Source organism: Gallinula chloropus (assembly GCF_964237585.1).
Source record: "Gallinula chloropus genome assembly, chromosome: 21".
Taxonomy (NCBI): Eukaryota; Metazoa; Chordata; class Aves; order Gruiformes; family Rallidae; genus Gallinula; species Gallinula chloropus.
In genome coordinates, this window is record NC_140106.1 from 7,212,598 (window position 1) to 7,234,670 (window position 22,073).

At 53.6% G+C, this 22,073-nt stretch overlaps 3 protein-coding genes across 4 annotated transcripts; 1 reads left to right on the forward strand and 2 right to left on the reverse strand.

The window, feature by feature from the left end:
- Positions 1-349: 349 nt before the first annotated feature.
- TIA1 (TIA1 cytotoxic granule associated RNA binding protein) lies at positions 350-14,927 on the reverse strand (the record flags this gene model as incomplete). Of its 2 annotated transcripts, XM_084274006.1 has the most annotated exons (13): positions 350-1,244; positions 1,571-1,710; positions 2,120-2,243; positions 2,773-2,857; positions 2,949-3,044; positions 3,200-3,308; positions 3,733-3,808; positions 7,499-7,586; positions 8,174-8,206; positions 8,366-8,420; positions 8,972-9,070; positions 9,528-9,624; positions 14,902-14,927. In XM_084274006.1, 13 exons carry the CDS (start codon positions 14,925-14,927, stop codon positions 1,121-1,123), a joined length of 1,152 nt encoding a protein of 383 aa, XP_084130132.1. In that variant the 3' UTR covers positions 350-1,120. The 2 variants fall into 2 exon arrangements, with proteins under 2 accessions (XP_084130132.1, XP_084130131.1); XM_084274005.1 differs by lacking the exon at positions 8,174-8,206.
- PCYOX1 (prenylcysteine oxidase 1) lies at positions 14,926-19,018 on the forward strand (the record flags this gene model as incomplete). Its single annotated transcript, XM_084273894.1, has 7 exons — positions 14,926-15,211; positions 15,523-15,621; positions 15,715-15,921; positions 16,425-16,599; positions 16,698-16,909; positions 17,103-17,255; positions 17,573-19,018. 7 exons carry the CDS (start codon positions 14,926-14,928, stop codon positions 18,229-18,231), a joined length of 1,791 nt encoding a protein of 596 aa, XP_084130020.1. The 3' UTR covers positions 18,232-19,018.
- A 761-nt stretch (positions 19,019-19,779) lies between these two features.
- Positions 19,780-21,375, reverse strand: SNRPG (small nuclear ribonucleoprotein polypeptide G). The gene is made up of 4 exons (XM_084273966.1): positions 21,314-21,375; positions 21,137-21,159; positions 20,194-20,318; positions 19,780-19,983 (listed from the first exon to the last, which is right to left on the reverse strand). Exons 1-4 carry the CDS (start codon positions 21,343-21,345, stop codon positions 19,933-19,935), a joined length of 231 nt encoding a protein of 76 aa, XP_084130092.1. The 5' UTR covers positions 21,346-21,375; the 3' UTR covers positions 19,780-19,932.
- Between the last annotated feature and the right edge of the window lie 698 nt (positions 21,376-22,073).

Genomic DNA, 22,073 nt, shown 5'->3' on the forward strand with positions numbered 1-22,073 from the left:
ATAAGGAAACGTACAAAGGCGGCTAAAGGTTGTGCAAAATATTAATTTGCCAAAATATTTTACATAATCAGTACAGGGAAATGTAGAAATCGGTAAAAAAAAACCCAAAACGGAACAAAAAACCGACCCCGAAGCCAAAAAAAAAACCAAAATCAGGCAATTCCCCTCCCCAACCCTCCCAAAATTAACCCCCCAAAGCCACAACCCCGGCTGGTGGGTAGGAATTCATCACGTTTCAGTCACAGGATCTTGTTTCGCTGTCCCAGGGTGGCAAATCCTCGCTGGCGTAAGGCAAAGACGACCCTGACCAAACATGTTGAGATACAAACCAAAAAATAAAACCCCGATGTAAACTGAATAATTTATCATCCAAAAAATAAACACAACCCCGCGGTGTAACAACAGGCGGAGAGACGGAGGCTTTATACAAGAGGCTCTTGGACAACAGACGGTGCGAAGGCTGAAGACGCGGCGGCTTCAGGATTCACCTGCTTTTGGCTTGGTTTGCTCTTTTTCTTGTGGGTTTTTTTCCTGTCGTTTTCATTTCTAAGAAGACATCTGATATCGTTCTGAACGCAAACTTCCGAGGACAGAGGGTGGGGTACCAAATTAATAACGTAAGAAAATAAACCAAACCAAAACCGAACCACCAACCCGACAAAGAAAAACGAAACCCCGACGACAAGAAGGTCGCCGTTGTGCAATTCGCTGCCCCGATTTCCAGGGGCAGTTCAAGTCCCTGCATTTTGCTGTGTTTCAAAAATGTGGAATCTTAAGAAACACGTAAAAGGAGGAAAAAAGAAGGCAAAAGTTGGCAGACATCCAGCATCTCGTTCCGTGTGGTTTTTTGTTTCTTTGCTTTTACACAAGGCGGATGATCGTTTCATGATTAAAAAGGAGCTCTGTGTGTGTGTGTGTGTGTGTGTGTGTGTGTGTGTGAGCGAGCGAAGGGGTTGTTTTCCCCCTCCCTGTTTGTTTTGTTTTCTCTCTCTTAAATAAATACATCGTTATCTGGCGCTTGATTCGATAGATCCTGACGGCGGAGGAATGCTCCGCGATGGTGCCCGGCAGCCTTCCTCCCCGCCGGGCCCGCCGGTTTCAGAGTCCCCCCTCTCCTGGCTCAGGGTGTTTCGAAGCCTGCCACGCGGTACCCCGTCTGGTTGGTGATCACGCTCCCGTTCTGCCCCTGCGGCGGCTGCACGCCGTAGTTGGCGCCCATCCACGCCGCCGAAGACTGCGTCTGGCTGTCAGGGGAAACGAAAGGTTCGTTAGGCGAACGTTGTCAGTAACGAGGGAAGATCCCCACAGGTCCCACAGTAATGAAGGAAACTGAACATCACAGGAGCTTTTACGCTGCCGATTTGGATTGTTGCCTTCTCATTGGGGGGCAAAACCAGCATCAGAAAGCTCAAGCACTCAATTTACAGGCAACACACACAGAATCACAAGGTTGGAAAAGCCATTTAAGATCATTGAGACCTTTAAGATCATCAAGACCTTTAAGATCATCATCAAGTCCAACACGCTGGCTTTGAAGCCCAAATGCTCCCTTCAAAGCCTGAATACTCACTTGAACCCTTGTTGATTCCACGCTTGGCCGTACATGCCGTAGGCGGGGACCTGCCAGCCATTGGGCACGTACTGACCGATCTGGGCATTGCCGTACCACTGGCCCCACTGCCCGTACGCCGGCGGGTAACCAATCTGGTTCTGCAAGGGCAGAAAGGACCCTGGAGTTAAGCAGCGCCTGAGAATTTACATCAACACTAACCCCCTCTCCCCACCCTGCCACCAAACCTGTCCTCGTCAGCAAGTGTCTTTATTACGACAGCATCACTCTGCACCCCCCAATCAAAAGTGTGGCTGCCGCCTCTCGATTGTACACAAGAGGTTTTAACCTCTCAAGAGTCCTTTTGGTTTTCCCTTCCAATGGATTGAAAAACTTCAGCTTCATGTCAGAGAAACATCCCCTGATAAAACAAGCCCTGGCATTGGTCGTGTGTGCTACGCCGAGTCTCTCCAGCACGCACACAGGCTTTACCACCACTCAACAAGGGGTTTTGTTTTAGCAATGACTACTGAGCAAAGCCCTTGTCTTTAGCAGAGGAGAAGTTCTGACCTGCTGGACCGGGCTGATCATGTCTGGCGTCTCCTTGCCCCAGTAGCACTTCACTACGTGTCCTTCGATGGTTGTTCCGTTGACAGAAACGATGGCATGCGCGGCACTCTCGTGAGAATTAAACCTGTTGCGAGACAAGTCGTGACTGTACAGAGAGCGGCAGGCAGGAGTGGCCCTGAAGGAGAGGCCCACTAAGTCAGCACAGCTCTGGGCTCTGTCAGAGCAGGAGCTTTCTCCTGTCACCTTGCAGCAGGCAGCAGGGACAGTTAGGGTGATGGCCACTCTCCCCCCCAGAGACCTCAGCAGCAAGGAGAATGGGTCGATGTACTATTGGGTATTTAATTATTGGGAACCTCGTCGATAAAGAGAGTCAAGGCTTGGAAAGCTGATCGTCTGCCCCAGTAACTGAGCTGGGAAATCAGACAAGGGGACCAGGATCTCTTACACTGGAGGGCACAGCCCCAGGTTAGGCTGGGTTGAGAGCTTTTTCCTGCCCCAAGCCACGACTTGCTGCTCAGATCCAGCTGCAGTCAGATAAAGCCACTGCAAAGCACCCTCTTGGTTCGGCACACACCCATCCCTGCTCCACCACAAGCACGCCAAGCCATGCTTCTTCCTAACTTCAGTGATACGGAGCGCGCAGCACAGCCTACCGTACAAAGGAGTAGCCTTTATCCGGGAAGACTCGGATTTCCATGATCTGCCCGAAGGGAGAAAAGGTCTGGCGCATGAGCTGTTCTGCAGCAGGGAGAAAGGAGAGCAGCGATGTGAGGCCACTGCCAGGCTAGTCGGAGCCAGTCAACATGAGGGCAGCTGGAACCCACGGTACCTGTCAGTCCGGAGGTCACACCGCCGCAGTACACGGTGCAGTTGCTGGGGCTGGACTGATTGACCACGTCGTCATAAGACAGTTGTTTGGCATTTGCTTAAAAGAGATTTCACAGAGTCTTTCAGTGGATGGGACAGGCACGTGCTACGCTGATGCTGTGATCCTTTTCCCTCCTCCCACCAGCTCCCAGGTTCCCCCTTCTCCCAGCGTGGTGGGAGCTCGGCAAAGACGCAGACAAACTGAGAACCTACATTCGTATGTACTCTTTGGAGCCGGAGGTTTTCTCGTCGCCCAGTTCGTTCTGATTTGCCTTCCGCCGAGCCACTGACCACCCATCTGCTGAATGGCGTTCTCTGCGTCCTGCCCATGAGGGAGGGAGGGAAGAAAAACCTGCTGTCGGCATCTCTGCCTTCTGCCACAGAGCCAAACGAACGCTGTGGCCACGCGCCTGCCCTGTCTGACACTTGTGATACACCCTGTTTCGAAAGGAGGGGGGTTTTGGCAGGACGAGGGGGACACTGTCAGGCCTCCCTGAGCGCATCCAAGACCCTCTCGATCCATGCCAGACAGTCACACACTCTGTCATGTCTGTACATCGCTCGCTCCAACGTCACTCACCACACGCTTTAGAAACACTCAAGCAAGAGCAGAAAACAACAAGAAGCAGAGGAAAAAGCTACTCCCTCAGTAGGACGGGGAGAGCAAAGCCAAGCAGAGCTGGGAACTGAGGGCTGGAAACCATCGTCCGCTTTCCAGGGGCGCTGGAGCCGGCGTGGCAGCTTACCCATTTATTGAAGAAGGAAACGAAGCCGTATCCTTTCGATTTCCCCGTCGCCATGTCCTTCACCACACGTGCATCCCTAAAAAGCAGAACCCAGAGGCAGCTCAGCACCTTGGAAAGACCTGGACACACCGAAACCACCGCTCGAGTCAGGCGAACGGGGCTCATTGTCACGTTTCCCCTTCGCTCCCCTCAACTCCTTATTGCACCGGCAACACACAGTCAAAGCAAAAGGCTTCTTGTCTACACAGAACTTTACTAAGGCTTGGCCAGGGAGTAGCAAAATTAAAACTTAATTGTGTAAACATGCAAATCGACAGCTTCTCTCCCGCTTCAAAAGGCTTTTACAGGCTGTTAAGACACAAAGCATGGTCAAAGCAGCTCTTCCAAAGACTGGCTTAAGGCAGGTAAGCTGGCTAACGTTAGCTGAACGGCTCTCTTCAACCATGCAACTTTTAAACACGCTGCTCGCCACCACATTCTACCTACTCATTCAAAATAGTAAAGAGAAAAAATAAAAGTAGAAAAACAAAACAAGAAAAAGATAGGAATTAAAAGGCATACGTCGCCTGTTAACTGAATTCTTTAATTTTCTCGGGTCAATTCGTTACCCCCTTTTTGGGCTGTGGGCAGCTGTAAATTTTGAGAGATTGACATTTTCAGAAATCATTGAAGAAAAAAATCAAACACCGAAACATTCATGTCTTACTCTACATACTACACATCATTTACAGTGCATTTGTACAACAGCAATCATACAGGACTGATTGGAAACTACAGGAGAGAAAAGAAGAAAAAAAGTATATGAATATATACACAAATAATAAAAAATGTAGGAAATTAAATAAGAAAACTACAATGTTTGTCCACTGTGAACTTTAGCTTGTAGTTTGCATTGGCAATTCTGTCCATTCTTCAGAGACACTCTGCAAAATAACCAGAGCCCTATTATTTGAGATTGAGTTTAAAAAGGAGAACTCTGTTATGAGAGCTAAACCCTGCTCGTGGGACGCTGCCTCACAGCGTTTCTCAGGCAATTTGTGTGCGACTTGGCTGAGGGTTGAGATGCTCTCACCTGCAGGCCACCCTCTCCTCCCCTCCTTTGCCCCACACAGCCAGGCATGAAGGGAACAGAAAGGATGACAGAAAACCAGTCAGCAAGTCATGCAGCGAAACCTGTGGCTGTATAAAGGGCCAGGGTTCCGAGAAACCGGCACTAACAGGGGCACAACACACAGCAAAGTCAGGATGAACAGCAGGTTTGTTGTGCTCAGAGCAGGGCATGGGGGCTTCAAGCCTCATGGTAACTTCAAACACTGCATCCTAAGCCTAACTCTGGCCCAAATCCTGACACCCCCTCCACCCCTCTCCCAAAGCTACAGCAGCAGTGTTGTTTCTTTCCTCTTCAGGAAACACCCTCCACACACACACACACACACACACACACACACACCCCTTCTCCCCTTTTTAATTTCCCCCTTCCTAGTTTAGCTCTGAATTTGGGTTGACAAATTGCCTGAGAAGAGCTGCTTGGGTCAGCTTAGATGGGTTTGCTCTGAAGAGCCTACGAGGGAGGCAGGGGGGAAATACTCATCTCTACTTACCCTCAACTGAAAACTTTGCAAATAAAGACCTGAGAACAAGTGAAAACATGCGTACAGCAAGCACAGAGGGAAACCACGACACGAGTGTGCCTTTCACAGCAATTACAGAATTCCAGAGGCAAAGAATCACCAGAATTTCCTACGCTCTAATCATGCAGTAGTTCAACCTCAGTGTCATTAACAAAAAGCCCAGTTTAGCACCAACGAAGAAGAGTGTTAAAACCCAAAACCAATACTACAAAAATAATAGGAAATATTCTGTTAGCACCCCATTCCCAGAAACTAGTCACTGATGAAGAACAGGTCAAGTCAAGAGGCTTCATTCCACCACTTAAGAGACAGCAGCTGTATTTTTCTTCTGATTCAATTTAACCAAGTACAAAATTGAGGTCCCTTCAGCTTGCTTTAACCCCTCTGTTTTGGCACGAGAGCACTCAGGGCAAACTGTGAGCTCCCTGGGTGTTAGTTCTGTGGCTGTGAGCTGAGTGTCTCAAAACCCAGGGCCTCGATCCCCCCTTTCTCCCCTGTCCCCACCAGCACACAGCAACAGCTCTGCCTCCAAAAAAGCCCTTCTAGAAAAGGTGGGTCTATGGGCACGGTCCCAGATCTACCCACTGAGGACCCATGGCTGTCCCTGAGATTTTATACTTCTGCTCCCCTAGCTGTGATTCCAGCACTGGGTTTGGCTGCAAGAGGAGGGGTTTGGGGATTTTTAGGGGAAATGGTTTGTTCACGGCGACTGTCCACTGAACTGTCCCCTCAGAAACCCAGCGCTGACTGGCTATGGGGAAAGTCTCTTGCACAGCTCCCTTGCAACCCCAGATTTCTGCCTCCCTTCCACCTCGTTCCATCAGTTCAGCTCTGCCCCTTCCATCCAGGCTGCATTTGGCTGGAGGACAAACTGACTCCCCTTAGGAGTCCAACCCTCTGCATCACCCAGATGACAATTACAAGAGGTGGGGTCAAGCGTTATCCTTGTCTGAAGCAAGGTGTGTTCACATCACCTTTTTTTTGGGTCAGTTTTTTTTTTTTTTTAAGCCTTATTGTAAGGGGAAATCAAGCTGCATTAACAGGGTGATACACTGGACTCTGAGGGGGGGAGAACAAAAACAAAACGAAAAACAAACTTACTTCAATTAAATGCTGCACTACACAACACTCCAAAGCACTCTATGTTCTCTTACATCACCATCAAGAAACTTCAATGTCCAGTACAGACAACACTACAAGGAAAATTAATGGTTTACTTTTGGAGGATGGAATGAACAAACCGCTCCTTACTCCGCTACACCCTGACTACAACAAACTGGCAGGGAGAGACCTGTGAGCACCATTCCCTGTTTGCAATGTGTTTGCTTGCTGTAACAGTTGCTTGTTGCTCTGCATCCCTGGGACAAGGGCAAGTCCCTAGGCTGACACCCCCTCTGGTTTCAAGGCCAGGTTGCATGGGGCCCTGGGCAACCTTGTGTAGCTCCAGGCCTGGAGGTTGGTGTCCCTGCCTGTGGCAGGGGGTTGGAGCTCTGTGATCCTTGGGTTCCCTCCCAACCCAGACCAGTCTATGATTCAGCCGACCCCTGTTGGGTCAAGGGCTGATGCTGACCCAGCACCACACACTTTGAGGCCGCTCTAGCTGCAAGCCCCCGGGTTGCCCCAAAGAGTCTTGTGCTAATAAAGGGGTTTGTTTTGTGGGAAAGACAAATTTAATGGAAAAAAAAGCCCAAAGCCAAAACACTGGCTACTGTGGTGGCTGGCACAGCATGGCTAACAAAAGCATCCAAAGCCTCTCAAGACATGAAGGTGCAAATGGTATCGGTGACAAACTGCACAGCGCAATGATGATCTGATCGCTGAGAGGACTGGTGAAACCTCAGCATGAGGAATCACTTTGCTTCCAGCATTGCTTTGCCAAAGGAGGCAAGGAGTGTAAAACCAAAGCAAGTGGGATGCAGCTTCTCTGGGAAAGCAAACCTGCTCCCAAGGAACCAGGTGGTTACACACCCCTGCTTAACGCCCGACCGCTCAGACTCAAGTCGCTGTACCAAGAGATGAATGTGAATTCCTGCACTGCAACAACCCTCCTTTTTTTTTTTTTACTTACTGAAACATAAGGCTGCCTCCACTTAGGAGAGAGAAATCTTAGTTATTCACCCTAGGAAATCACTTACGATATTCTTCCGAACGGCGCGAAGGCTGCTTTTATGTCTTCCGTTGTGATTTCTGGGCTGAGGTCTCCGACAAAGACGTGGAAATGGTCTTTTTGAGAAAAAAAAGAGAAAAAAAGAGGATCTTAACAGGTTGGATGGGGCCCTGGGCAACCTTATGTAGATCCAGGCCTGGAGGTTGGTGGCCCTGCCTGTGGCAGGGGGGTTGGAGCTCTGTGACCCTTGGGGTCCCTTCCAACCCAGCCCAGTCTGGGATTCTATGATTCTATGAAGGCGACCCCTGAACACGTGCACATGCAGAGCACAGCGATCTCAGAGAGCACAGCTCTCTGGCTGCTAAGAAAATCTACATGAACAGTAGAGTTCACTACTGAACAGAACACACTGCTGGAGTGCGTGCTGTGATCTCACAGGGAGCCTACAATTCTGCTTTGACAGCAGGGGACAAGGGCCTTTGGGCTTGGTGGTTGGTTTTTTGTTGCAAGTGCACTCCTGACAAACATCTGGAGACTACCACCAGAACCGAACAGCGGCCATTAGATCACTTTCTGAGCCCACAGGGAAGTTGTTTTTCCATGAGAAATAAATTTGTTACCAAACAAAACCCCACACATGGCTTCAGGTGGTGAGTGAACACCCTTGAGACACTTCGGTTTCTGTTTAAGAAGATACTTTTACCTTGTGAACGCTGTGTGGTGACAACGGTACTACCTGATGACATTAGATAAGTTCGTAAGTTTATTAACACAAATACATTAAATAATATCTTAGGATTATGAACAAAATACAGACCTGTACGATGCTTGTGGTCTACATTTTAAAAAGACTCACACAAATCTAACACATACTCAAAGTGGAAGTGGTACTTACTGCTGGTGTCTTTCTTCTGGCTGCTGGGGGTTGTCGCCCAATTCACTTTGACCTCCTGCAAACGTTAGTTGCTCATTTTAGATCAAGCAAATCCCAACTAAACTCAGCTTCCTCCAGCACTTCACACTGATGCCACAGGGGCATTAGACGTGGAAGTTTGGAGGAAAAGCCCAAGTTTAAGATTAATTTCTTGGGAGAAGGTTCGTTCTTCCAAACTGTGTCCCACTGGTTAAGGGCAAAACGGGAAACAGGCCTGGTCTGGGAGTTTTGGTTGGTTGGGCCAGATTGAGGGGTTTTTTTGCAGGGGATGGAGTGGGACCTTGCCCTAATAAAGGCAGAATTAAAATACTCGTTGTCCCCACTGTGGCTGAGCCCTCCCAGGTTCTGCATCCCCACCTCCCACTGCACTCTTCCTACCACAGTCAAAACTCTCTTCTTGTTACCCGCACCACACCGACACCTCCATCCAAACCCAGCCCCAGCATTAGCAGTGTATCTGCTCTGCCTCAAGAGCGATTTGCTCCGCTGGTTATTTCCTCCCCCCCTGCACCATCTCAGCCAGCCTGATTTCCAACTCCAACTCACCCAGTAGACATGACAGCTTACCTTACCCATTATCTTCCGGCCATTCATGGCAGCCAGCGCTGCAGCCGCATGCCGGTGCTCATAGAACTCCACAAAACAGTAGGGATCGTTTCCAGCTGTCTGATAAAAGACACAAGCAAGGGATTACTGACACACACCTCTCCAAACTGCACCCTCGCTGTTATACTTGGCTCTTCATTCGTTACATCTGAACTCCTCACAATAGATAGGCTTTGTTACTCTACACAGAGCCCTCAGTCAGTGAACTCACAACAAGGCTCCAGGTTTCAGTTCTGCTTTAAAAAGGTAAAAGTAAGGCAAAGACTTCTCAACTCCCGTCTGCAACACCCACATACATTAATCTGCGCACTCCCTCTCACAACATCCACCCATCTTTCAATTTAGCACTGGATACGAGGCAGAATGACACCCCAAGTACACAACTGTGACCTCCAGCCTTATTCCCCATCCTTTCATGTGGCCATGCCGTATTTCCAGTGGAATTCTGGAACATGCAAGTACAGCCCACAGCCAATAGCTATGAGAAATATGAGAATCATTAAGTGAAAACTCTTACATCCATTATCATTTTGCAGTTTTTGCATGGTCCGATCTGGCTGAAGAGCTGGAGGATTAGAGCTTCAGTCACATCTCTTGACAAGTTCCCCACATACCTATAGGATCAAAGACAAAGTCAGAAGCCATCCTGACGGTCCAGTGTGCTCACTGGTAACTGGACAAACATGGTCCAAAGTTGTTCCCCGAACACCCAACCTGCCCACTGAAATAAAGCTCAGCCAGCAGCTGAGCCTCCCTCGTGGTGGGACGGGAGATCCTGTAGCTGTTTGGGAGTGAAGTTCCAAAGCACTGGGGATAAGAAGACCTCTAGGTATCTGCCCATACTGTCCCACATGCCATACCACTCCAGATTATCCAGCTATAGGGCAGATCTCTGGCGAGTATCCCTAAAACAAATTTTTTCAACCCTACACATCCACAGATGCAGCAATAGAAGCTTGCTGGCTTGAACATCCCAAGGGTGTTCAAAATCCTCTCCCCTAAGGGAAAAGGGGAGGTGAGAGAGGGGGAGAAAGTATCTTCCCCGTGGATTAGGTGCAATTATTAATAAATTCCAAGAGATGTCGTCCGAGGTACGGGCATGACAGCAATGCCACAGACAAACACCAGCGTAACCTCACGGCCGGTGATGCCAGCCGGCAGCTACGCACCACGCGGCCACTCGTTCACAGTGTGACAGGGAGGACTGTGGAAGAGAAGGGTTACACCCCTGGGCTGGGATAAGGACAGTTACTAATAACAGAGTATACAAAGCAGGGCACATGCAATGCAGTTTGCTCGCTACCCTGAACCCAATGCCCAGCCCACGCCCCATCAGGGACCCCTCCTCCCTGGCCAGACCCCTTTATATACTGAGCACGACATCACACGGTATGGAATAGCCCTTGGCTAGTTTGGGTCAGCTGTCCTGGACACATCCCTTCCTAGCTTCATGTGAAAATTAACTCTGCCCCAGCTGAACACCAGGAGAGTGTGGCAGGATTGCACCCCGACTCGTAGGGCAACGGGGCAGACAGCAGCAACGCCTGCCCTCAGTCCCACCAAAGGCCTGCATTTCTAAAACCCCACGCTGGTTGGGAGCTCAACAGAAAGCCATAGGATACGGATAATTCGACCTGCCACACTGATTGCCATGTGCAGAAACAGCAGTTATGATAACCATACGCAGGCATCCTTCACCAAGCACCAAGCACCGTTTCCCCAGCTGCCTGAGTAGCTCAATCTGGTGTTTAGCAAGCACATTGCACAATATTTAGTCAGTTGCTTTTAAAAAAAGGACTTATCGTTTGAAAACGCTCTATCTCCCTGAAACAACCCAGAAAAAGTGTTTCAGTTCCCCTGTCCACCTCCATTTGAAAGGTTCAGCCTCTTCCAGCACAAACAGAACCCCAAACCCTGCTCCAATTCAAGGCTTTGGCATCCTCAATGACAAACATCATCCTTGACACACGGGAGGGGTTTTTTGTTGTTGTTAAGCCCAAATCACGGGATCTTTAAAAAAAGCCCAGAGAGAAACCTCAGCTCCAAAGGCACAGCACCACCTTTCCACAAAGGGACGTTATGTGGCAAACCACAGCCTCTGCAAGGAGAAGCCCGGCCGAATCGCGGGGCCGAAACCACGTCGATACATCAGCTGCCCTCCCTGTCTCGGCTGCAAAGATGTTGTAAGAAAACAAGGCAACGAAACCAGGGACTTCTCGCGCCCCTTCTGTTGACACAAGGCTGCAACAGCCTTCCTGAAGAGATGGATGCACTCCAATATTTGGTTTAGCAGAGGAGCGAGGGGGGAACAAGACACACAGCCTCTGTTTTTCTGTCAGGAGCGACCCAGCAAGCTCTGCATGAGGCATCTGAACGGCTATTTTAGGTCCAAACTCCTTTCTAAACTCACCACCAGAATCAGGTCTTCAGAGGCATCCTCTCGCTCAACAAAGTGAGCAATTCCTGCACCTCTGGTGACGCTCCTTTAAACAGAGTGGGGACTAGTGCACTTCAATCAAAGCAATTAACAGTTCACTTATAACTAGAAGTTTCTTAGACATGTTGTCCACAGCCTGACCTTTGCAGTCATGCTGGATTTTCACCCTGATAATCAGACAGGCATCCCATGAAGCCTCAGTGCTGGATTTAGCTGGAAAAGGCAGGATTTAGGCAAGCCATGTCTGACAGCCCTGTGAATGTCTGCATGCCCACACTTTTCAGTCCTCAAAAGATCAACGGCAACAACACATATGTGTACATACACATGGAGAAGGAGGATGTGTAAACACGTACTTGATGTTGACCTACTTGCTTCCACACAATGGTAAAACCAAATCTCAGTTCCTCATGTCAAGACATCCTCCCACGGGCCACCAAGCACAAGTGTTCCGCAAGACATGAAGAAAGGGAGGGGGAATCATAAAGCACAGTGGTCACTGTACAAATCCAGCAGCTTTCTTGCAGTGTTTGTCAGTGTCACCTCACCACTAAGGCATCACACTGCTGCCTATACGTGCTGACCGCTCTCTGCAGCCAGTGGACCTGGAGAGGTTTCTCCAACCCACAAAGCTGACAAACTACAACAGAGTCCTGGGATACAATGACATGTGAGGGAAAAACACCTCCCCCCCAGCAACAATCACCATGTCATCTCTTGACATGTTCCTCCTGAGCTACACTCCAGCCATCTGACTGGCCAAACCTTTCCTTGCAGCTCTGTTTCCGTGCAGCTGGCACATGGGCAGGGTACCTGTGGTGGTTTGGCCCTGGCTGGAGGCCAGATGCCCACCAAAGTCTCTCGGTCACTCCCCTTTTTACCTGGACACAGGAGAAAATAGATATTGAGAGGCGAGATAAGGACAGGGAGAGATCATTCCACAATTAGCATCACAAGCAAAACAGACTCCATATGGAATTAAAAAAAAACCCAGCAGCGCCCCCCACTACACCAGAACCCCACCATGCAAAAACCACAACAGTCCATTGCTCCTGGACCTTGTCCTGGACAATATTACAATGAAATAACTGAGTGCCAAGGTGACCCTGACAGGTAGGGACAGCTAACAGAGGAGAGGGAGATCTCTCCTGCGTGACAGGTCACCTCCTGCACCTTGCCCTTCCCTTTCTTCCCTGCTAATTGGATTCTCATTAAGGAGTCAGTTGATGTTTCTTTGCCAATGAAGGATTATACTATATAAGGCAAACTATGCAGACCACTCCATTTACTCACTGCACATTGATCCCTGCATGGCATCTTGAAAAGCAACACCAACTGCCTGATAGCACTTCTGCACCTTTTCCTCACACACAAAGTAAATCAGAAGTACACGTATCCCACAAGCATCCACGTACCCACCCGAAAAACACAAACAAGAGGCCTTTGTAGAGTTCAAAAACACTGTCTGCCTTGTACCTCGCTCTTCCAATCTATCATCTGCAGGGCTGAAGAGTGGCTTTCAAGCCAGGCAACAAGCCACGTGAAAACGAGCTGCCTCTCCAGGAAATCATTTACATAACTAACAGGGCTCCTAACGTGCTTCCAAACTCCCAAGGCTCTAACCCTCCGCCCCAAAGAAACGGGTTACGTGGAAATGGCAAAAAACAAGTGGGTACTTCCAACGTCTGGAATCCCTTCCAGAAAAATGACTTAAAACACAGAACTGCAGGAAAAGGCAGGTGTGTGGCAGACCACTTCAGCGGCCCCTCACCACCCAGCAAGGCAACACACCATCACCCACGACCAGATGGGCTTTCTGGAGCACTACCTACAGAAACCCTGGTGCAACCAAGTATTTCAGGCACGCTTCGGACCCGAGCTGGGAAAAGACTCCTTTCAGCTGCGCTTTCTTCCTTCAATCTGCTCGTTCTAAACCCAATCTGTGAAATTCAGCTCATGACAACCTTCCGTGTGACTTGAGAGAGTCACTCGGGAGCGATTCGGAGAAAAACCACTCTGGGCACGTTGCTCAATCCTCTGCAGCTCAGAAGCTGGGCAGTGTTTGTGCCACGAGCTGCACGTGCTCCAGGGCAGGTAATTCATTCCCTCCAGCGTGCGCCGCGTATGGCCGAGACCACTACGACTCCAGACAACAATTTCACTGGGGGGAGGGGGGGGGGGGAAAGAAACCATTTTTCTAAATATAAACACACAAATACGCCAAGAGGTCTGACCCATGTTTGCAGACACCAAGAATAGTTCCAAAAATGCACACACTAGAAAGACAACGGGATCGTACACACAGGGAGGCAGACAGAGTGTTTACCACACAGGGCAGCCTGCACCGAAGGAGCTGGCCTGAGTCACGTAAGAGGCTTGTTTTCCTGCGGTCCCTCATCCAAACCATTTATCAACCCTTGGGGCAGGTACCTCAGGCACGGGTAAAACTTGTCCCTCACCTTGGAAAGATTCCCTCTCCCTCCCGACTTCGCTCGCCTCAACTCCTGCGCTGAAGCAGAGATTAAAACTTTATGCAGAGGTGGAACAGAAACACCAGAGTCTGAGATTTCCCTGGTCTAAACGAGGGAAACCACTCCAGGTAATGCCTGACAGGAAACACACACACAGGACACACAGAGCTCTCCCGTGCCTTTCAAACACAGGCAGTTACAGGACCCAGAGCCTAAGAAAGTCCAAATCCCTCTTGACAGCAGCAGCGGGTGTCGGCTGCCTGCCTCACACGGCCAGAAAAGTTGCTTGCAATTAAGGAACCCCGTTTGTGATTTCCACAAGGCGAGGAGCTGCCCTACAGCTACGATTAGTTCTCGGGGAAATAACAGGCTCGCAGCGTGCTTGGAACACTCGGGCAGGCGCCGACTTCACGGGCGCCCCCCGTTTATTTCCATCACAGTGGGGCCCCGGCAACGTTAGGCCAAGGCAGACCCTTCACCTCCCCCTTCCCCGTGAGCTGACGGTGCCAACATCACCCAGAAATGGTAAAATTCACTCAGATGCTCGCGAAAAACGTACGTGGAGCAAGTTCCGGGGGGGGGGGGGGGGGGGAGGAGGGTTATGGGGGATATACGGGGGTGGGGGGAGTGTGTACATCCCCCCCCAGCTCCCTTCCCTCCAGGTGTGGGCTGGAGAGGCCCGGGAGGAAGCCCCGGGCCGGGGTACGAGCCGGTGACCAGCACTGGGAAGGAAGGCGGGGGACAGGAAGAGCGGGCCCCGGCCGGGCTCCCCCGCGGCACCGCCGGGCGCCCCGCAGCCTCTCGGCGGGCGAGGGCCGCCTCCCCCTTTGGCACTGAAGGCGATTGAGGTGCCGGGGGCAGCTGCCCGCCGCGGAGGCCCGACCGCGCCGCCGGGGCCTGAGGAACCGTGCGTGAGGGGAGCCCGGGCCGCCCCTCCCCGCGGAGCCGGGAACAATAGGCGGTCTCGCCCCCTCCCCACTCACAGGGTCTTGGGCATTTCATCCTCCATGGCGCCGCCGCCGCCGCCCCCGCCCCGCCGACCCGGCTCTTCACGCCGAGCCGGCCCCGCGGCCCCGTCAGCGCCTGGGCAGCCCGAGCGCCGCCGGCCCCGCCGAGCCCGAGCGGCGGACAATAACCCCGGCGGCTCTCGCAAGATGGCGGGTGGCAGGCGAAGGGGCCCGGCCGCCCGAGAGGGGGCGGTAACGCGCATGCGCCCACGGGGGAGGGGAGGGGAGAGACACGCGCTTCCCGCCCGCCGACGAGCCCGCGCATGCGCCCTATCACCGACCATGGGTAACGGAGTCTCTCCCGGTGGTACCGGGGTGCGGGCCCGGCTCCTTCCCGGAGGAAGGGAAGGGGAAGGAAAAGCGCAGGGACGCCGCAGGATCGTGTAAAAAAATAAGCGTTAAAAAAAAAGTATGAAGAGTAAAAAAAAGTTGGATGCGCCGCCCGGGAATCGAACCCGGGTCGCAAGAATGGGAATCTTGCATGATACCACTACACCAGCGGCGCGGCTGGCAGCCCAGCCCGCCGCCCGCCCTTATCACCCTGCCCGCCCCGCCCCCTCAGCGGCACCACCTGACGGGGCGGTCCCGTCCGCCCAGCCAGCGCCATGCCGGCCCTGCGCCTCCTCCTGCTCCTCGCCGCGCTCTGTCCGCCCGCCGCGGGCCGCCAGCCGCCGCGCGATGCCCCCGGCAAGATCGGTAGGGCGGTCGTGGGGTGCCGCGGAGGGGGATCAGGGGGCGTGGGGGGTGTGGGGGGGGCCGCGCTGACCGTTCCGGTACCGGTTCTTCCAGCTGTGGTCGGCGGCGGGATCGGAGGCGCAGCCGCTGCCTACTTCTTGCGGCAGAAGTTCGGGAGGAGCGTCCGGCTGGACGTGCTGGAGAAGGCGACGGTGGGGGGGCGGCTGGCCACGCTGCAGGTGGAGGGGGACAGCTACGAGGCGGGGGGGTCCGTCATCCACCCCCTCAACCTGCACATGAAGCACTTCGTCAAGGAGCTGGGTGAGTGGAGACACCCCTTCATCCCCCACCCCAGCATCAATCCCCCCCTGCCCTAGAGATGCTTCAGGCCCAGCGCTCCCCCTCTGCTGGGGATCAGCCCCAAAACGAATCCCCAAGCCTCATTACCCTCCCCTTCTTTCCCCAGCATCCCTACTCCCCATATCCTTCCACGGGAACTCCCCCAAATCCTTGCCCAGCACCCCCAGGAAAAGGAGACCTGCACACCGCTGGAAATAGGACCCCTCCCCCCAGTTCCTCTGCCATGGGCCACGCGTTAATCCCATCATAAAGGTCCAAAAGTCACTGGGAACGAGTCCCTGACTCCTGCTTAAGGGCTAATTCCCCTCATTGCATCGTGGGGACCCAATCATTACTTGCTCACCCTTATCACCACGCAGCTAGGCCATCCCAGGAAGTTACAATCGAGGCGTGATACAGTTTAAAGCAATAGGAGCTCTAGTTCTCATTAAATTACCTTTTCTCCCCCATCCTGTTCCCCCAAGGCCTCTCTCTTGCCCCAGTACCCGGCACCCTCGCAGGCATTTATAACGGGGAGGAGTTTGTCTTTGAGGAGAGCAGCTGGTACATCATCAACCTCCTCAAGCTCCTCTGGCGCTACGGGCTCAACCCCCTGCGAATGTACATGTGGGTGGAGGACATCCTGGACAAGTTCATGCGGTACGTCAGGCCCCTGACTGACCCCCTGGGGGGTCCCTTCCTGAGAGGAGAGCTCCAGGGCCCACGCAAACCTCTTTCTTTCTTGCCTCTGCTTCAAGGATCTATCGCTACCAGACGCACGACTACGCCTTCAGCAGCAACGAGCAGCTGCTGCACGCCCTGGGAGGGAGCGACTTCACCCGGCTGCTGAACCAGACCATCGACGAGGCCATGCAGAAAGCTGGCTTCTCCCACAAGTTCATAACTGAGGTGGTTTCTCCAGCCATGAGAGTGAATTTCGGGCAAGGCGTCAGCATCAACGGCTTTGTAGGTGAGAGCTTTGTGGGGTAACCTCCCCCCGGCTCTGTCCCAGGTACTGTGCAGCGGTGCCTTGACTGCTGGCCTAGCAAGCCTTCAGCAAGCTCTGTGACCCAATAAGGTTGGGTGTCCCCCTCATAAAATTTTCCACTTTCAAACCCTCCCCGACAGATCAAGCCCCTCTGACCATCGTGGTTTCCTCGTAGGTGCTGTTTCTCTGGCTGGGGTGGAATCGGGTCTGTGGTCAGTAAAAGGGGGGAACAAACTGGTCTGCACTGGCCTCATCTACGCCTCCAAAGCTGAGGTCATCCCTGGGACGGTTGTGTCTATAGAGCCAAAAATCAGACCCAGGCCCACAGGTGAGTCGGGTTTTGCCTTCCCTGTGGTGGGGAGGGGAATGGGACTTTCTGGCAGCCAGAGACCAATCTTGGCTGCAGCTCTTGGTGGACTGAAGCAGCATCCTGGATTTTCATAAGTCTTTTAAGATGAAACCTAAGCTTTCCTCAAAGCCCCAGGTCCTGGTGTTCCTTCAGCTAAGTTTATAAAGCTCCTGCAGCTTGTCACAAGGGGGTAATTAGCCTAAACAGGATGGTGTTCTAAAAGCCTGATGTTTGTCAGAGGGATAAATCGGATTTCCTCTGGCCGTGGAGAGGGATAACTGAGCTTTTCTCCCCAGGAGACCCGGTGAAGCTCTACCAGGTGACCTACAACACCACGTCGGGCCTGACGGGGGACACGTACGACATCGTTGTCATCGCTGCCCCGCTCGGCCACAAGATCGCCAACATCACCTTCAAGAACTTCGACCCCCCGGTCCCAGAGGTCCCCAGTCCGTACCACCAGACCGTCACCACGCTGGTGCACGGGCGGCTGAACGCCTCTTTCTTCGGCTACCAGGACCCATCCGCCTTTCGCTTCGGGGCCATTCTCACTATGGAGAACCCCAAACTGTTCATCAACAGCGTGGGGGTGGTGTCCCCCGTGGAAGGCACCAGCAGCGAAGGGCAGCTGCCCTTGCAGTCGGCCGTCTGGAAGGTGTTCTCGAAGGAGGTGCTCACCAAGGAGCAGCTTAGCTTGCTGTTCACCTCCTACGACTCCATCCAAGTGAAGAAGTGGTTGGCCTACCCTCACTACAGTCCCCCGGAGAAGTTCCCCCCCATCCTCCTCCACGACAACCTCTACCACCTGAACGGCATCGAGCGGGCCGCCAGCGCCATGGAGATGAGCGCCGTCGCCGCCAAGAACGCGGCCCTGCTGGCCTATCACCGCTGGTACGGCAACACCGGCATGATCGACCAGGAGGATCTACACGAGAAGCTGAAAACCGAGCTCTGAGCCCTGCCGAGCCAGCAGCCACGGGAGCAGCCTGGCTACACCCCTCTGGAAGCTGGGGTTGCATACCACACTTGTTTTAGCCTGTAATTAAAGCTTAATGAATGAGGAGCTCTTTGCTCGGCTTCTAAGGAAGTAGAGACACTGAGCCAGCTTGGGACACACTAAAAAACAGCCCTGGAAAGCCAGAGCAGGCTTTCCCTGAGTGAGATGGAGCAAAACAAATATCCCTCCCTCTATGCCTTCACACGAGGAAAGATGCCATTTTTAAATGCCATATTGACCCCCCAAGTGCCCTCCACAGCCAGGACTCTGCCAGACTCAGGGTCTGCGTCACTGTGATTCACCTGCTCACGTTGCTGTCCCCCTCCAGATGCAGTTTAGGCAGGGTAGGGGCGAAAGTAAATCGACTTCGCCGCTGTACATCTCCCTCCAGAGCTGTTTGCTGGGTCTGACAAGCACTTGCTCCTCGGGGGTGAGACCAGCACAGTGGAAAACGGGGGTTCTGCCTTAGTTTGCTTCATAGAACAGGTACTGTAGATTACAGGTGGTGGTGGGGCTGTTTGGGGAGCGCATGAGGTGCCAAAACAGGTAGAAAATAAGCAAAAGCATGTGTATCCTTTGTGTTAATGAGTTTGGAAATAATTGAGGTGACTGACACTACAGCAGGGTACCACTGGCTTTGAGTTAGAACTCTTTTCAAGGGAGTAATTAAGACTGTACCCATTACCCCACAGTACTGTGGCCCTGTCTGGATCCTGCCCTAATTAATAAAATTTAACAGAGAGAACTGTTGCCATACTTACAGTCTGTGTTATCCCTGCAGAACACTTCCCACCCCAGTGGGACAGACTTCCCACTGCTGGGGGAAACCCAGAAAATCACCCCAACCCTCAGGATCTGACCAATCATTCCAGGCAGAGATAATCAGTCTCCAAGAAAAAACCAAACCACTCCCTTCAAAGCACTTAACACCTCTGTATTAATAATGGGGCAGCACAAAGAGACCAGTTGTGTAAATAAGGACCTGAAGGCAGAAGCTTGTTTGCTCATAAAACTAACAAAAAATAGGCAAGTTTCTACCTGGGTCCCACTGAAGGGGAAAACTGGGAGGCTTTTCATCCTGTCCAGCCCCCACTGGCTTGGATTTCCTGCACTGCAACTCCATGGTATGGAAATAAAGAGTAAAATTAATTATTTTTAAAGAATAAATTCCTACTTTCAGGCAGCCCAGCATGGTACAAAAGCACTATGTCACTCTTAACAGGTGAAACTCCTTCTCTAGTAGGACTTTCTATCATTTTCTTGCTGACAAAGAACCAATAACCCACTGACCAAGCTCAACACAGCTTTGTAGCTCCTTCTTTACACCATACTGAAGGGATGGCCAGCAAAATCTAACACCCACCTTGATAAATTCAGCCTCCTGTGAGTCCTCCCCCAGTTTTAAAGCTCTGAGGAGCAGAATTAACACCCACCCCATCCACACTGAGGAACCAACGCGCCCCAGCTGCCCCCTGACCAAGACACAGGAGTAACAGCTCCAACAGGTTATCTCAACCATTACAAAATTTATTTTAACAACAGCAACAACAACAAAACAGAGTTTACACTGGGGGAGGGATGCTCCAGGGCGGATGGGATGGAGTAGAAAAGAACAAAACCCCGGGGCTGGGTTCGGTCACGACGCAGGTTCCTCCAGCGTTATACTCGTTCCAAGGCTTCCAGCATGATGATGCTGTTTCCTCGTATTACCTAAGAGCAGAAGGGCAGAACAGCTGGTGAGATGCAGATTTCAACCCCCCTTCCCCTCCTTCAGCTTTATTCCCTTAAAAAGCTGAATATCCCACCCCATGAGGATGCACACTGACTGATTTTAACCCTTACAGCCACGCTGGTGGCTCGGGGCTGTTTGCAATAAGCACACTGAGTCCAGCCTGAGCTCATCAGGCACCCCCAGCTCACCACCATGCCGATGTTGTTCTGCTGCCCCCCCGGCGCCATCTCCACACACTCATCGATCACCAGGTTCATGAAGGGATCGAAGCCCCGCAGGATCCCCTGGACGTGTCGGCCGCCGTTCAGCTTCACTGCGGGACACGGAGCAAAGGGTTTCAGGGAGGGGATGGCTGGTGCCCCCTCAGCACAGACACAGCTTCACCAACGAGCAGGGACACGAGGATGGAGCTTGGGGGGTTTAGTTAATCAGAAGCACTCGCAGCATCACCCCCACCGCAGTAAGGAGAGACCCTCAGGGCTTGGGTGGGGTGGGGGGGGTGGGCAAGTTTTACATTCATATGGACCCCAAATCATTCATTTCGAAGCATGAAACCTGTCAAACCCCACTGCTCTTACTGGCCAGTGAGTCTGGTCTTCACTCGCTGCCTCAGGCAACTTGTACCTCCCTCCTCCCCCCACCCTGCTACTGCTGCAGGGTGCTGTGAGAACAACGGGGCTGGAAGGAGGGCTGGGGGGGGCTGATGGGAGGGGGGGCCCGGGAAGGGAATGATGGGAGGGGGAGCATGGGACCGGGGGCTGATGGAAGGGCTGGGGGCTGATGGAGTGGGGCTGAGGGGGGGGGGGGGGGGGTGTTGATGGGAGGGAGGGCCCCGGGAGGTGCTGATGGGAGGGGGGCATGGGCCCGGGGGCTGATGGAGGGGCCGGGGGCTGATGGAGTGGGGCGCTGGGGGGGGTGCTGATGGGAGGGAGGGCCCCGAGAGGTACTGATGGGAAGAGGGCATGGGCCCGGGGGCTGATGGAGGGGCCGGGGGCTGATGGAGGGGCCGGGGGCTGACGGAGGGGCCGGGGGCTGACGGAGGGGCCGGGGGCTGACGGAGGGGCCGGGGGCTGACGGAGGGGCCGGGGGCTGACGGAGGGGCCGGGGGCGCACGGCGAGGGCCGCACTCACACGACAGCTTCTTGTCCATGAACCTGCAACGAGACGGGAGCGGCGCGTCAGCGCGGGGGCGGCTCCGCCACCCCGGGACCCCCCGGGACGGAACCCCACACCGCCCCCCCCCTCCCCGGGCCCGCCGCGCCCCCGGCCCAGCCCCGTCCCCGCTCCCCGGGCCGGGCCCGGCCTCACTTCTTCAGCTCGGGCGGGTGCGCTTTGCTCATGGCGACTCCTCGGGGCCTCCGCGCTGCCGCTCGCGCCGCTCTGACGCCACCGCGCGCCGCGCGTCACCCGCCGCCAGCAGCCAATGGGCGGCGCGCTCCGTCCCTCCACCCCGCCCCCTTTTGTGCCCTTACCCGGCGCGCCTCGCGCCTCCCCCGGCAGCCAATCAGGGCCCGCGGGCGGGGCCACGCCCCCCCTCCCGCCTTCTCCCGGGGAGCGGCGCCGCGGCGGGAAAAGCGAAGCGCGGGACGGCGCGCGGCGGCAGCGCCCCGCGTGGGGCTGGGGGGGGGGGGGGGGTGTGTGTGTGTGTGTCTGTGTGTGTGAGACCCCGGGTCCCCTGACACACGCGTGTGTCACGCGTGTGCTGCCCTGCCCTGAGCTCACCTTGCGCGGGGGTCATGCCACACGCGTGTGCGTTGCACACAGGGGCTGCCCTCAGCTCAGCCCAGGCCTCGCACACGTGCAGGGCTCGTGTCACACGTGTGCGTGTCACACACACCCCTGCCCCAAGCTCCGGCAGGGCTCCCATCACACGCAGGGGCCACCCCATGTCACACACACACACACACACACACACACGTGCATTGCACACATGGGCCATCCCACACACACGCAGGGGTCCCATCACACATATGTGTGTTGCACACGTGGGCTGCCCTGCCCTGAGCTCACCCCAGGCCTTGCACGCTCGCAGGGGTCATGACACACGCGTGTCACACACATGTGCACT

Coding starts and splice junctions, on each gene's coding strand:
- SNRPG (XM_084273966.1), bottom strand. CDS start 21,345: ATGAGCAAAGCGCACCCGCCCGAGCTGAAGAA. Junction 21,160..21,313: donor CACCCGCCCGAGCTGAAGAA/GTGAGGCCGGGC, acceptor GTCTCGTTGCAG/GTTCATGGACAAGAAGCTGT. Junction 20,319..21,136: donor CATGGACAAGAAGCTGTCGT/GTGAGTGCGGCC, acceptor CGTGTCCCGCAG/TGAAGCTGAACGGCGGCCGA.